The following is a 14,798-nucleotide window of genomic DNA, read 5'->3' as shown; positions in this document are numbered from 1 at the left end:
GAAACTTAGGGGGGAGGGGACCTTAAAATTATTCATATTACAGTTTTAAACTTACTAGATCCATGTGCTTTAAGCTGTCCAAAAGCTTACAGTTTCTGTTTTTCAAACGATGAGCTTCATCAATAATGACACAACGCCACTCAATTTCACGTAGTTCAGGGCAATCAGAAAGCACCATCTCAAAAGTTGTGATTAAAGCATCAAACTTGTAGGCTCCAGGAATAAGACGACCCTTAAAAAAAAAAAAAGTATAGATAAATTATATAAATATTATATATATAAAAATACAGTGAGAGGTTATTGCCATCAAAGAAATGATAGACCGCGTCACTTGACATATTCTAGATCAATAAAGAGCCACACTGAATCGATGGGGTAACTTCTGGGCATTTTGCATATGTATCACCTGGCTAGTACAAAAAGGACTACCTAAACCGGACTCCTGCTTTTTGTGGAGGGAGGATTACAGTTCACAGAGAGTGGTGCATAACAGGAACATGAACACCCCCCACCCACCCCGGGTTAAATGCGATTTAAATTCCTCTTTATTTGGTGGACTGAGATGGACTAGTATACTCACCTACCCAGTGAATCCAGCAATGTCCCGGTGAAAGCCACTGCACTCTAGGTCCTACACAGCCATCTTCTTTGCAACGTTATCAGGTGGGCAGTGGTCTCTTCAGGGTCATTGCAGCTGGCTTCATAATGATGCTCACAGTGAACTAAAAATCCATTATTCTAGAGGCAGGGAGAATACCCACAGTGGTCTGCAGTGAACCCCAATAACAATTTATAGAAATAGGTTTTGCCTTTTTTTTCCCCCTTTGACATTTCTGCTTAAAAGCATTGAGAATAAACTAAAATACTTAAGCTACACAATGCACACAACTGACCTTTGAGTCTTTGCAGTACATCTCATACTGTTGGATCATTTGTCGGCTGGCCAAGCTGCCATGGTAAACAATGGTGTTCATTTGAGTCCAGCTGGCAAATTCCCTTTCCCAGTTGGTAATAGTGGAAAGTGGAGCAATCACCAAGAAAGGACCTTTCACCCCAACATTATGCAGCTCCTGCAGAAATGTGATAGACTGGATCGTCTTTCCCAAACCCATTTCATCAGCCAGAATACAGTTCTGCCTGCAGGAACAAAATTTATATTATTGTCATTAGTCGTCAGAATACTCAGTCATAATGGTTACTTTAAACCTTACAACAGCATGGTCTTCTACATCAGCCCAATTACCGTATATACTCGAGTATAAGCCGAGATTTTCAGCCTCTTTTTTGAGGCTGAAAGTGCCCCCCTCGGCTTATACTCGAGTCATCGCTGTCTGCCCGCTCGATCAGCGTGTCGAGCAGACAGACAGCGGCCATTCTGATTCAAAAGCCGCGCCTCCGGCTCCCCCTTCGCCTGTGATAGGCGGAACACTGAATTTCCCAGCAGCCTGTGTTCCGCCTATCACGGACTTCGTATCATCCTCGTACTACGGACGAGGATGATACGATGTACGTGATAGGCGGAACACAGGCTGCTGGGAAATTCAGTGTTCCGCCTATCACAGGCGAAGGCGGCGGCGCAGCTTTTGAATTTTACAATGGCCGCCGACGAACGAAGAGGGCACGGGACGGAGGCAAGGCACAGGACGGCACGGCACGGGACGGGACGGGACGGGACCGGAGGCGAGGCACGGCGGCGAGGCACGGCGGCGAGGCACGGAGGCAAGGAGGCTCGGCACGGGACGGAGGCTCGGGACAAAGGCTCAGGACACAGGTAGGCTGGACACACACACACACACACACACACACACACACACACACACACACACACACACACACGGATACACACACACACAGGGATGGATGGATGGATGGAGACACACACACACAGGGATGGATGGATGGATGGAGACACACACACACAGGGATGGATGGACGGACACACAGGGATGGACGGACACACAGGGATGGACGGACACACAGGGATGGACGGACACACACACAGGGATGGACAGGCATGTCTTACCCTCGGCTTATACACGAGTCAATAAGTTTGCCAGTTTTTTTGGGGGTAAATTGGGGGCCTCGGCTTATATTCGGGTCGGCCTATACTCGAGTATATACGGTAGTCACATTTGTAAGTCACTTTCAGTATTTTTAAATCTGAGGCTTTCATTAAAGAACACTTGGCGATCCCACCAGGAGGATCTTTGCTCAGGCACTTCATCCTTTATAGGTGACAATACTATCCTGATCTGTGGCCCAATTATGCTCCTTCATGGTCACCCTGGTACGCAGATATCCAATGGAGATTAAAACACGCTTCAAGTAGGGACGATCCATTGTGGTCACCCTCAGGAAACCCACTCCAAGAAATACCATGCAGTCAAAAATGTATGCATGTTTACAGGAAGTGGTTGCAAAGAGGCTGTGGGAGATCAGCAGCACAAAGCAAAATAGATCAATAAGACATGCCAATTATTAAATGATAATTATGGTTGTAAGCAAACTAAATGTACTTTGATTAGTGTTTACATCTACATTGCATACATAATTAGAAGTGAACAGTCATGAAAAAATTGATTTCAAAGCTATGCCATCAAATGGACAATGATAATTTCATTGAACAAAGTCTCACTTAGGGACTAAAAGTGAAGGGAATACATTTTAAATCGCAATAAATTGAGAAAGGTTATTTTTCTACTCCAACATGACGACAAGCTACCAGATGACAAGCTGCATCTGGTGGCAGGAGTGGCAAGCTACAGTGACAAGCTGCATCTGGTGGCGGGGGTGGCAAGCTACAGTGACAAGCTGCATCTAGTGGTAGGGTACAGTGACAAGCTGCATCTAGTGGCAGGGTACAGTGACAAGCTGCATCTAGTGGCAGGGTACAGTGACAAGCTGCATCTAGTGGCAGGGTACAGTGACAAGCTGCATCTAGTGGCTGAGATGTAATCATGGAATTAAAGCACTACAGAAGAGCTAACACCTGCTAACCCCTCATCCCTAAGCCTCCAATACTAGTCCCATGCATATGTGTGGTGCGATATAGACTGGCCAATCGAGCGACCAAAGAGTCCAAAACCCAGAAGGAAGTTGAGGAGAAGATGGAAGAAATTGTGACAACTAAAAGTTCTGACACTGCAGCTCTAGAGGGATCACTTGGCAGGTAACTCTGCCATAATGTGCCAATATGCGGTGTATATTAGTACATTATGGCATAAAGCTCCCAGGGGCCATTTTTTTAATTTTATGTGGAGTGTTAATTCTGCTTTAAGATGGAATTGCTACAGTTTGTTATTCCATAAACCATTACAAGTTTTCCCTGTAATTAGCTCTGATCAATCACAGGCGATTACACTAGGTCAGTGATGGCGAACCTTGGCACCCCAGATGTTTTGGAACTACATTTCCCATGATGCACTGGCACTCTGCAGTGTAGGTGAGCATCATGGGAAATGTAGTTCCAAAACATCTGGGGTGCCAAGGTTCGCCATCACTGCACTAGGTTATGCTGGTGTGGGCTATATTTTTTTTTTTTAGGTTTGCCATTGCCCAAATTTCCTGTGGAAGGCCATATAACCTGACAATATAGGACTTCCGGCATTCCCAAAACCAGGACAAAACTGTTGATGACACAACCTAAATCCTTTAATGTGAGACTTATGGTTTTTGTTTGAATAAAGTATTTCAATTAATACTACATGTACACTAAAGTACCGTATTTAACGGCGTATAACACGCACAGGTGTATAACACACACACACATTCATTTTAAGAGGGAAGTTTCAGGGGAAAAAAAAAACTAAAATTTTAAATAAGTTAGCTAAACCTCATTTTATACTAAGGTCACTAGATTTTGCATGGGCAAAGTGCATGGTCATCAGTTCATCTATAACACACACATTTTTAGCATAACAGTCACCTCTTCTCACCTGTTGTACCAATTAAACAGCAGCCAATTGACTCCCTCCAGCTGGTATTCTCTTAACTGGTTACTGTTTCTGTATTCCCGAGTCTGATCTAACTTCTTCCAAGATGTAGCTGCAGGCCGTGCCTTGAAAGGTACAGATACAATAGAATTAGTTACCCATGTTTGTACAGTTGAATAACCAAAATATTTTGCAACCTGTCACATACCACACGCTTGAGATTTGGCAGGCGGGACTCAGTTCTTTTGAACTCATCAATCTTTTCCTCATCTACATCCTCCTTAAGCTCCCAGGTGCTGTCTTCATAGGGTAGTGAGCACCACTTCACAAGATAATACACTACAGGCTGCAAAAGAGAAGCAGCAGGATTAGCGCACAATTTGGGCTGCTCGGAAAATCACCACCCACCCCCTTTTTGTTTTTGTATGCTGTGTACTAATGGGGAAATTTCCTTTGACTTCTTATCTGAGAAACAAATAGTAATTGAAAGCAATAAGAAATCAACAAGAAATTCCTTCAGTTAATTGTTACTGGAAGAAGTGCCCCAACTGGAAGTGTTCCCTCTCTGTTGTTCCAGGGTCAATTGTTACATTTTAGATCTCCCCTCCTGTCCCAGCGAGAACAAGGGCAAATGGAGAGAAATAATCTCTGTACTGGGGACAGAGAACGCAACATAACTCTGAACAGCCCTTACTTTGGAATAAATGTACCCATAAACTAACATGGGTCAAAAAATGTGGAGCTATAGGGAAAAAGAAAAAAAACTAATTGTTATTTACAATGAAATTACTTAATAGTACACAAAACACATATAAGGTTGTTTACCTTGTAAAAATGTGTTTACTTTGCACTACATGGACACAAACACAGAAATAAAAGTACATTTATTTAAATAAAGATCAGACTAACTTCCCCATTGTCCTTATCAATGCTATGAGATTCATCCAGGATTCGATCCACTTCAACATAGTCTGGATTAAAGGACTCCTCATCCTCTGGTAGGAAATGACGCATCTGAGCCATCTTGGTTTTAAACCTTTTGAGCTTCTGATGAATACGTTTGTCTCTCTCAAGCTGCTGAATAGTTGCCCATTCACAGTGCAGATAGGAGCTAAAACCACGGAGTATACAGATCAGTAATCGACTCATATGTTCGGAGGCAAAATTTCAATAGAAAGATACTTACTAATTCTTATACTTGACAAAATATTCTTCTGCCTCAAAATAAACCCCAGAAGGTAGCTAAAACATGAGTAAATCAATGAAGTGTTAACCATGGTATGGCTCATCAGTAAGAGAATACTGGAGGGATTAGTTAGGTCTCGATTTTCCTTACCTCCTTCTTAACCACGCGCATAGAAAGTATTTTATCCACAATTGCAGCATCTTCTTCACTTGGGTTTTCCTTTGGGGAAGAAAAAAAAAAAAAAAATAAATAAAAAAAAAAGATCATTTTTTTTGTCAATGCTTACAGAAACCACTGCCAAATATGAACTATTAGGTTCCTTTTACATGGTGGGGCGGATTCCATTCCAAGCAGCAGGGGAACAGCTCATAGATCCCCTGCTGATCGAAGCAGGGCGAGCAAATGACAGATCCGTGTCATGCTCAGTATCTGCAGAGAGGACACGTGCAGAGCCCACTCTGCTCTAAGGGCAGCCAGGGGTAAACTGACTCCTCTGTTCATTTTACACCCACTAGCTTCAATCTGCTCTGCTTAAATGAAAAATGGAGGAGTCCCCACCCTTTTCTTTAGTGGACTGGTTGATGGCGTTTCCCCAGCGTAACAGCTCAATTGTTCAATTCCAGAGATTAAAAAACAAAAAAAAAGTGTCCACACCATTCAAAGAAGGATCTCTATGATAAGAGATTGTCCTGGAAGTGACTTTCCCAGCTTTTAGCAAGGTAGGAATAATAGACTCAGAGGCCCTTCTTTAAGGCCTGGGCTTCAACTATTATACTGTTAAAGCCAGAGACTGAGAAACAGAATGGAATAAAGGGACTTGAAACAGTAGATTTGGCCTGTTGGAAAGAGGCCAGAGGTAGTCTGCTAAAAGTCTGGGTATGTCTGTGTACACAGTACTTCTGGGCCAGTTTTGAACATTAAGAATGACTTTTCCTCTCTTGCCCTGTCAGATGAGGCAACATTTGCACTGGAGGGAAGGTACATGGAACACATAGCCCTGGGCAGGAGAAGGAAGGGAGTGGTTCTAAAGGCAGAAGAAGTTTTTTTTACCTTCTTATAGGGGCATGCTATACTATACTTTTCAGCTTGCTTTTGGGGCACTTTGAAGGCAGGAAGAGACAGAAACATCAGTGGGGGACCCCAGAAGAGGAGAACCAGGGCTGCTCCGTGCAATGTTTTTGCACAGAGCAGGAAAGTACAACATGTATTTTTATTTTTTTAAACAAACACCCACACACAAACACACACTTTAACCACTTAACAACCAGCCTCCGTCCTTCTACATCAGTACTTTGACGTGGAATACCATTGTTATGGCAGCAGATAGCTGCCATAACCCAGATATCCTCTTAAATGGTGGATGGCTGGCTTTCAGATAAAAGTGGCCTCTGTGGCGGATTCGCTGCAAGATTACTTTTCTTGGCGGTGGTGATGATCGCGTCCTCTCCCCTGTCAGACTGAATGCCGAGTGAGGGAAAGATGGCTCCCACTCGGCTCAATAACATTGAATGACAGAAGCGACATCAAACATCACTTCTGCCCAATAGTCTCCAAAAAGGTATTTTTTTTCCCCAAAAGACATTTTTTTATGGCATTTAAGTGTAAATGTGAGATCTGAGGTCTTTTTGACCCCAGATCTCATATTGTAGAGGTCCCGTCATGCTTTTTTTTAATATTACAAGGGATGTTTACATTCCTTGTATTATCAACAAAAGTGACCTATTTTTTATATTTTTTTTTTTAGACCAAAAAAAAAAAATGTATATTTTACTTTTTTACAAGTGCCCCGTCATGCCGAGCTCAATGCGCAGAAGCTAACACATACGAAAATGGTGTTCAAACCACACATGTGAGGTATCACCACGATAATTAGAGCAGGAGCACTAGCATTAGACCTCCTCTAACTCAAAACTGGTAACCTGTAGAAATTTTTAAATGTCACCAATGGAGATTTTTAAGTGTCAAAAGTTTTTCACCATTCCACGAGCGGGCACAATTTTGAAGCATAACATGTTGGGTATCAATTTATTTGTCGTAATATTATCTTTCACAATATAGAAAAAAAACGGGTCATCTTTACTGGGTTTTTTTTTTTTACATATAAACAAAAACAAAAAAAAAAAAACACAAGTGTATTTCTCCCAAAAAATTGCACTTTTAAGACCACTGCGCAAATACGGTGTGAAAAAGTATTGCCATGACCGCTATTTAATTCTCTAGGGTGTCTGAAAAAAAAAAAGTAATTTTCTAGCAAAAGATTGGATTTTTAAAAACAGCTTACCTGTAAAATCCTTTTCTTTGATGTACATAAGAGGACACAGAGCCATAGTAATAACTATGTGGGTTATATCGGCGTATCAGGTGCTGGACACTGGCACGTCCCTTAAGGCGTGAACTTCCCCCATATAACCCCTCCCATTACTGGGAGTCCTCAGTTTTGTAGCCAAGCAATAAAAGTGTATAAGAAGAAGGGAGGAACCTCTGTGTCCCCTGATGTACATCAAAGAAAAGGATTTTACAGGTAAGCCATTTTAAAAATTAGATTTTCTTTTCTTACATCAGGGACAAAGAGCCATAGTAATAACTATGTGGGATGTCCCATAGCAATGGCAACTGAAGTGGGGGAAGGGGGAAATGGAAAAAAAAAAAAAAAAAAAAAAACACAACCACACAGGAGGCCAGAGGACTCATACTGCAACCTGCAGTGTATGCTGTGCCCAAGGGCAATATCCTTATGACCTTTAATATCGATTTAAAAATAAATAAATAATAAAATCGGATAAAACATCTGAACCGAAGACCAAGTTGCAGTCTTACAGATCTGCGCCACAGAGGCCTGATGATGCACCACCCAAGAGACACTAATCGCCCTGGATGAGTGTGCTCTTAATCTGTGAAGGAAGAATTGTGTTCAAGCTGAAGGTTGATCACTTGACAAATCCATTTGGAAAATAGTGGATCTGGACTCTGCCTGTCCATATCGTGGACCCTCTGGCAGTACAAACAAAACCTGTTTTTCGAACCTGAGCGATCGGCTTTAAATATATTCTGATCGCTCTTACTATATCAAGAGAATGTATTGTTTTCTCTTCCCCAGATTAAGGCTTCTGGGGAGAAAGGAGGAAGAATAATATTTTGGTTTAAATGAAAACCTGTTACCGCTTCTGGTAAGAATTCAGGATGAGGACATAGAATCACCTCATCCTTATGCACGATGAAATATGGCTCTTACAAGACAGTCGCTAGTTCTGATACTCTTCTAGCAGAAGAAACGGCAAGCAAAAAAGATTATCTTTCATGTCAAAGAACCAAGAGAATTTCTCGTAAGGTTCAAACGGCCGATTAAACAAAGCCGATAAGACCAATCTTAAATCCTAAGGATTTAGAGGTGCCCTGATAGGGGGAATAAACCGTGTCACCCCCTGAATAAGCTATGCACCAAGAGTGGGAAGCAAGAGGCCATGCATAGGAAAGGACATTGACGCGGCCTGGATCTGGCTTTTGATAAAAGTCAAGGCCAGCTTCATTTCAGATCCCATATGCAGGAATCAGGAATACTGCAAATTGACATACTTCCTGGGGTTCCAACCGCTGGATCCATACCAAGAAACCTATGCCTTCCAGATTCTATAGTAAGTGATTCTGGAAGCCGGCTTCCTGGGCTTAGTCAAAAGTAAACACTACTGAAGGAGATCACCCACAATTTTTTAGAGAGTGGGATTCAAACAGTCAAACCTGTTAAACTCCTTGTCCGTAAAGCAGGATGAAATACCGGACCTTGTGCAAGAAGGTCTGGCTCTAATGGCAGAGTCCAAAGGACTCCTACTGCCATCTTTATGATCTCAGTAAATTAAGATCTTCTGGGACCCGGCTGAGGCCACCAGAATCACCTCCTTCTGTTCCTGCTTATTTCTGTGGAGAAGGCACGGAAGTAGCAGAGCTGGAGGAAATGCATAGATCAGTGAAAACTGACCCCCTGGGAAGACTAATGCGTCTGTTTCGCCTGCTAGCGGACCCCTTGTTTGACATAAAGTTGTCGACCTTACTAATGAATCTGGACGCAAATAGGTCCATGTCCTGAGTACCCCATCTGACATATTGCTAGGAAGATGTCAGGGTGAAGAGATCATTCTCCCGCAAATAACTGCTGGTGTCTCAAGTATTACGCCTTAAATATTAAAATTGCACGACTTCTCGTTCCTCCCCTGGTGATCAATGTAAGCCACCGCCGTGGCTCTGTCAGACTGAATCCTGTCAGGATAGTCCCATAATCTGACCGCCCAGATTCTATGGCCAGATGTATTGCCTGAAACGTCCAACAAAGTTCATAGGAAAGGTCCTCTAGCCTGGACCATCCCCCCTGGACAGAATCTTCTTCCAGGGCTGCTCCCCAGCCTAGAAGGCTGCCATCTGTTAACATCTTGCAGGATAAAGATTTTCCCTGGATAACAACCACCAATTTAGGCTCTGACCTCTGTCGGGAGCCAAGCGTATTGGAAACAAACAAGGCCTGAATCCTCTTTATTCAAGACCGACAGGATGGTGTCTTGAAGCAGTCTTTGAATAAAACTGCGTGCAAGGGACGGCCCTGAAGGAGGCCACCATTTCCCCTAAAAAATGGAATTACGTACCGGTAATGTCCTTTTCCAGGAGTCTTTCAGGACAGCCACCTTAGAGAGACACCGGCTCCTCCCCTCTGAGGAAACACCGCCTTCAATTTCATAATTTAAGCCTCCTCCTCCCTTCGTTCCTCAGTTCTTCCAGAGTACCTCCGGCCAAACTGGGGAGACACAAGAACACGTCAAACAAATAAACTTTTTAAGTCTTACCTGACGATCTCATGTAATGAGTTCCCGATGATCTGCAACAATTTGGGTGGGAACCGGTGCTGTCCTGAAAGACTCCTGGAAAAGGACATTACCGGTACGTAATTCCATTTTTCCCCAATCGTCTTTCAGGACAGCCACCTTAGAGAGGATAAGCGAGTATATTACCTTAGGGTGGGACTACTGCCTGTAGCACCTTACGACCAAAGGCTTGGTCTTTGGCTGACAGAAGATCCAGTCTATAGTGTCTCACAAACGTAGAAAAACTGGACCACGTTGCAGCTCTACAGATCTGTTCCGGAGACGCACCAGCCCACTCTGCCTGAGAAGTTGCCACGGCCCTGGTTGAGTGTGCTCTAATACCAGCTGGAGGATCTAATCCCCCTGCCACGTATGCCTGCCCAATGGCTAACCTTAACCATCTAGCTATGGTACGTCTAGAGGCTTTGGAACCCTTCCTGGCCCCTGAAAATAAAACAAAAAGTGAATCTGTCTTTCTGAACTGACTTGTGCAGTCTAAATAATAAAGAACACATCTTCTAACATCTAGTCTGTGAAACATGTGTTCCTGTTCTCTAACTGGATTTGAACAAAATGTAGGTAGCACAATCTCCTGCATCCTGTGGAAACTAGAGGCTACCTTAGGCAAAAAGGCCGGATCTATCTTCAAAACCAGACGATCCGGAAAAACCTGAAAAAAGGGAGCCCTGACAGAAAGGGCTTCGAGTTCACTTACTCTTCTTGCTGTAGTGATCGCCACCAAAAACACCGTTTTGAGAGTGATCAGCTTTAATGAGCAAGATTCTAACGGCTCAAAAGGTTCCCCTGTGAGAACCTGTAAAACTAAAGAAAGATCCCAAACCGGGAAGGGGGAGCTTGAAGCTGGTCTTTGCCTACCTAGGGCCCTGAAGAACCTTACGACCCAAGGATCTGACGCTAGATGTTTCTCTAAAAACACGCTCAAAGCGGAAACCTGAGCTTTTAGTGTTCCAAGCGCTAACCCCTTATCCGCCCCTGCCTGTAGGAACTCTAGAACGGCTATAGGGCTATGCACGTTGAAGGAACCCTCTGAACACCAGCTGTTAAACCGTTTCCATACCTTTAAGTAAATGGACTGGGTTTCCTTTTTCCTACAGTTTAGAAGAGTGGCTACCAACCGGTCTGAGAAGCCCTTGGCTTTTAGCAATTCTTCCTCAGAAGCCACGCTGCCAGGTTCCATCGTCCTACCTGAGGGCAGAACACCGGACCTTGAGACAGGAGATCCTCCTGCACTGGGAGAATCCAGGGGGGTTCTACAGACAGGCCCTTCAAGATCGAGAACCACGGCCTCCTGGGCCAGTGAGGTGCAATTAGAATGAGGGTAGTATTCTCCACTTGAAATTTCCTTAATACTGCTGGAATGAGCACTGGAGGGGGGAAAGCATAGCACCTGGAGAAACCCCAACTCTGTGCTAGTGCGTCCACCGCCAATGCCCCGTCCCCCCTGTTTATGGAGAAGAACGTTGCTACCTTCGCGTTTTCCCTTGCGGCAAAGAGATCTATTGCAGGAATCCCCCATCTCCGGGTGATCATTTCGAATATTTCCTGCTTGAGAACCCAATTGCCTTCTCTCAGAGTTCTCCTGCTGAGAAAATCTGCCACCTGATTTTGTTCTCCCTTCAAGTGGATTGCTGAAAGGGACAGGATATTTGCTTCGGCCCATCTGAGGATGGCTTCCGCTAGGGCCCATAAGGACTTGCTCCTGGTGCCCCCCTGTCTGTTGATGTAAGCTACCACCGAGGAGTTGTCCGACCTTACCCTTACGTGATTCCCCCGGAGCTCCTTCTGAAAGGTTCTGAGAGCTAGATCTACTGCCCTCAGCTCCCTCCAATTCGAGGATCTCCTCGAGTCCCTCTTTTCCCAAATACCCTGTATTAATTGGGAGTCTAGGTGTGCCCCCCAACCTGAGCTGCTTGCATCGGTCGTGACCACCCTGGAGGTTGGCATGACCCACTCTAGACCTTGGGACAAATTCGCTCCCTTCCTCCACCACCAGAGGGACCTCTTTACCTGATCTGGAATCGAAACCAGAGAATCCAAAGATTCCTGGCTGTGATCCCAAACCTTCAGCACAAATAATTGTAGAGGGCGGTAATGTAACCCTGCCCACTGAACCGCTGGAAGAGCGGATGTCAGCAACCCTAGCGCTGACATGATCTTCCTTATGGAGATCTGGTGGTTGCCCTGAAGAAACAACAGAGCCCTGTCTATCTTTTGAATTTTTTCCAAAGGAAGAAAGACCCTTTGTACTGTTGAGTCCAACTCGTACCCTAGGAAAGTGACCCTCTGGGAAGGGATTAAGTTGGATTTCTCCAGGTTCAGGAGCCAACCCAGGCTTACTAACAGGTTTCTTGTGACCTGTAAATCCTGAATTAATTGTGCTGGGGAAGGGGCAAACAGAAGGAGATCGTCGAGATATGCGATCACCGAGATTCCCCTGAGACGCAGAAATGCCAGAACTTCTGCCATCACTTTGGTGAAGATTCGGGGGGAAGAGGATAGTCCGAAAGGAAGCGCTCTGAACTGAAGGTGTAGTACTTCCATTGGAGTTCTCACTGCCAGTCTGAGAAAACGCTGGTGGGACTCTGCGATTGGAATATGCAGGTATGCATCTTTCAGATCTATTGATGCCATGAAGCAGTTCGGAGGTAGGAGTGCTTTTACTGAGTAAACCGAATCCATCCGAAACCTTCTGTAGGTAACTGAGACATTCAGGGGCTTCAGGTTCAGGATGAGCCTGAACTTTCCCGAAGGCTTGCGAATCACGAAGACGTGAGAGTAGAAGCCTCTGCTTGTCTCTCCTACTGGAACCCGTACTACCACCTCCTGTTCTTCCAACTCCTGAAGAGAGGAAAGAAGGGCAGATGATTTTTCTGCGCATTTTGGCAGCTCGGTGACAAGGAACCTCAGAGGAGGGAGTTCCGAAAACTCCAAATGGTAACCTCCTCTGACGATCCCCAAGACAAACTGATTGGAGGAAATCATTTCCCACTGTGGGAGGAAGGCCCCCAATCTTCCTCCCACCGTGACCCTGTCACTGAGATTTTTTGGGCTGTTCAGGAGGGCGAAAAATTGCTCCCCCGGGGCCCTTGCTTTTGAGTCCCCAACTTTTCTTCTGCTGAACCGTACGGGGTGGTACAACCCTTTTCTGGGGACGAGTCTTTCTTTTGGCTTGTTCCCCAAATTTCCTTTTAACAGGAAAGGCCTTTCTTTTGTCTGCTGTGCGATCTAGCACTGTTTCAAGACCTGGTCCAAACAGTAGATCTCCTGTAAAGGGGATTCCACAAAGTTTAAGTTTGGATGCATTGTCTCCAGGCCAGGTCTTCAACCATAAGGCTCTCCTGGCAGAGTTGGTCAGGGCCAAGGACCTTGCCGACATCCTCACGGATTCCGCCGAAGCGTCCGCTATGTAGGCTATCCCTTTAAGAAGCATGGGAAAGGAGGATAGAATAGTCTCCTTTGCTGTCCCTGCTTCAATGTGTGCGCTAATCTGGGTGAGCCAATACTCCATGTTGCGGGCCACCACTGTGGTTGCCATGGCTGGCTTAAGATTTCCCTGTGACGAATCCCAGGCCTTCTTAAGAAGGTAATCCATCCTTCGATCCATAGGGTTAGACAGTACCCCCATATCCTCAAAGGATAGATCAGTGTGTCTGGACACCTGGGAAAAAGCAGCGTCTAGTCTGGGAGATTTATTCCAGACGAGAGTCTCTTCCTCCGAAAAAGGAAACCTACGTCTTAATGCCCCAGAAAAGAAAGGTTTCCTTTCGGGATCCCGCCATTCCTTCTTGATGGTATCGATCAAGACGTTATGCACTGGGGACACCCGCTTCTTTTGTTCCCCCATGCCCTTGTACATCCGATCATGGAGTGACAATGTCTTAGTTTCTTCTTGAATGCCTAAAGTGGTATGAATCGCTCCCAAGAGCTCATCCACATCCTCCAGGGAAAGCTTATACCGCGAGATTCTGCTGGATTCCCCATCCAACATCTCTGCGTCAGACTCCCCCTGGGAGTCTGAAACGACACTGTCAATTTCCTCCTCAGCTTCCTCCCTGGGACCCTCTGAATTCTCTCCCCTTGCAGGAGGAACATCCACAGGGCTGGATGGTACACTCTGCTGCGCTGGTGTAGGAGTGCTCGGAGGCTGGGGCCACTGAAAACTGGAAAAAAAGTTTTGGAAGGACTGAAAGGTACCAGAGAGTTCCTTCATAGAAGCTACCAGATCTGCACCCTGCTCTACTGCCTGTTCCTTAAGTAAATCCTCAATACATTGTTTGCAAATAGCTTTAGACCAAGAGTCTCCCATAGACGTTCTACATGAAGGGCACTTCTTCTTAGAACCATGGGGGGACTTGCTCGTGGCTTTCTGAAAGACACAAAACACAGGAAGGGGCAGCATGAGCCTAAAAAACAGCAACACCAGCGCTACATAGAGGACCACCGGGAGTGCCCCCCCTAGGATCAACCATCACCAGGATCCCAGACACACTACCCTTCCCCCCGACCACCAAGGAGGAACACCAGTGGAGCTACTGGATACAAGTAAGGGAACACCTCCCCAGGTTTCCTCTTACCTTCGAGTGGCTGGTGCTATTATCTCCAGGAGTTTTTGAAGCCTCTGCCTCGGACATTCTCCCGTTGAGGAAGCGTGGTACGAATGCGCCTCTAACAGCTACCTGTGCAACTGTGAAAAGAGAGGCTGCACCAGCCGAACGCTAGGTTCCCTTTCACGTGCCGCGTCCGGAACCGGAAGACGCGGATCGAACGAAGGGGTCCGCCCCCACCGGAACTGACGTCGCCCGCCTACCGGTC

At 45.3% G+C, this 14,798-nt stretch overlaps 1 protein-coding gene across 5 annotated transcripts in view; it reads right to left on the bottom strand.

Annotated features, from left to right (window-relative positions):
• The window catches only part of CHD8 (chromodomain helicase DNA binding protein 8), a 124,286-nt gene that overhangs the window by 45,000 nt on the left and 64,488 nt on the right, over positions 1–14,798 (bottom strand). For all 5 annotated transcript variants that reach the window (XM_077466867.1, XM_077466870.1, XM_077466871.1 and 2 more), the window contains exons 8-14: positions 5,269–5,337; positions 5,119–5,174; positions 4,842–5,043; positions 4,141–4,278; positions 3,936–4,057; positions 894–1,137; positions 56–232 (exon numbers count right to left, since the gene is read on the bottom strand). In XM_077466867.1, the coding sequence (XP_077322993.1) occupies positions 56–232; positions 894–1,137; positions 3,936–4,057; positions 4,141–4,278; positions 4,842–5,043; positions 5,119–5,174; positions 5,269–5,337 (1,008 nt within the window). The remainder of the gene's footprint in view (positions 1–55; positions 233–893; positions 1,138–3,935; positions 4,058–4,140; positions 4,279–4,841; positions 5,044–5,118; positions 5,175–5,268; positions 5,338–14,798) is intronic.

The sequence above is a fragment of the Lithobates pipiens genome, unplaced genomic scaffold, assembly GCF_037356315.1.
Source record: "Lithobates pipiens isolate NorthernLeopardFrog02 unplaced genomic scaffold, aLitPip1_a1.2 Scaffold_4, whole genome shotgun sequence".
Classification (NCBI taxonomy): domain Eukaryota; kingdom Metazoa; phylum Chordata; class Amphibia; order Anura; family Ranidae; genus Lithobates; species Lithobates pipiens.
Note: the sequence above shows the minus strand (reverse complement) of the source record. Positions and strands in the feature narration are given on the sequence as shown.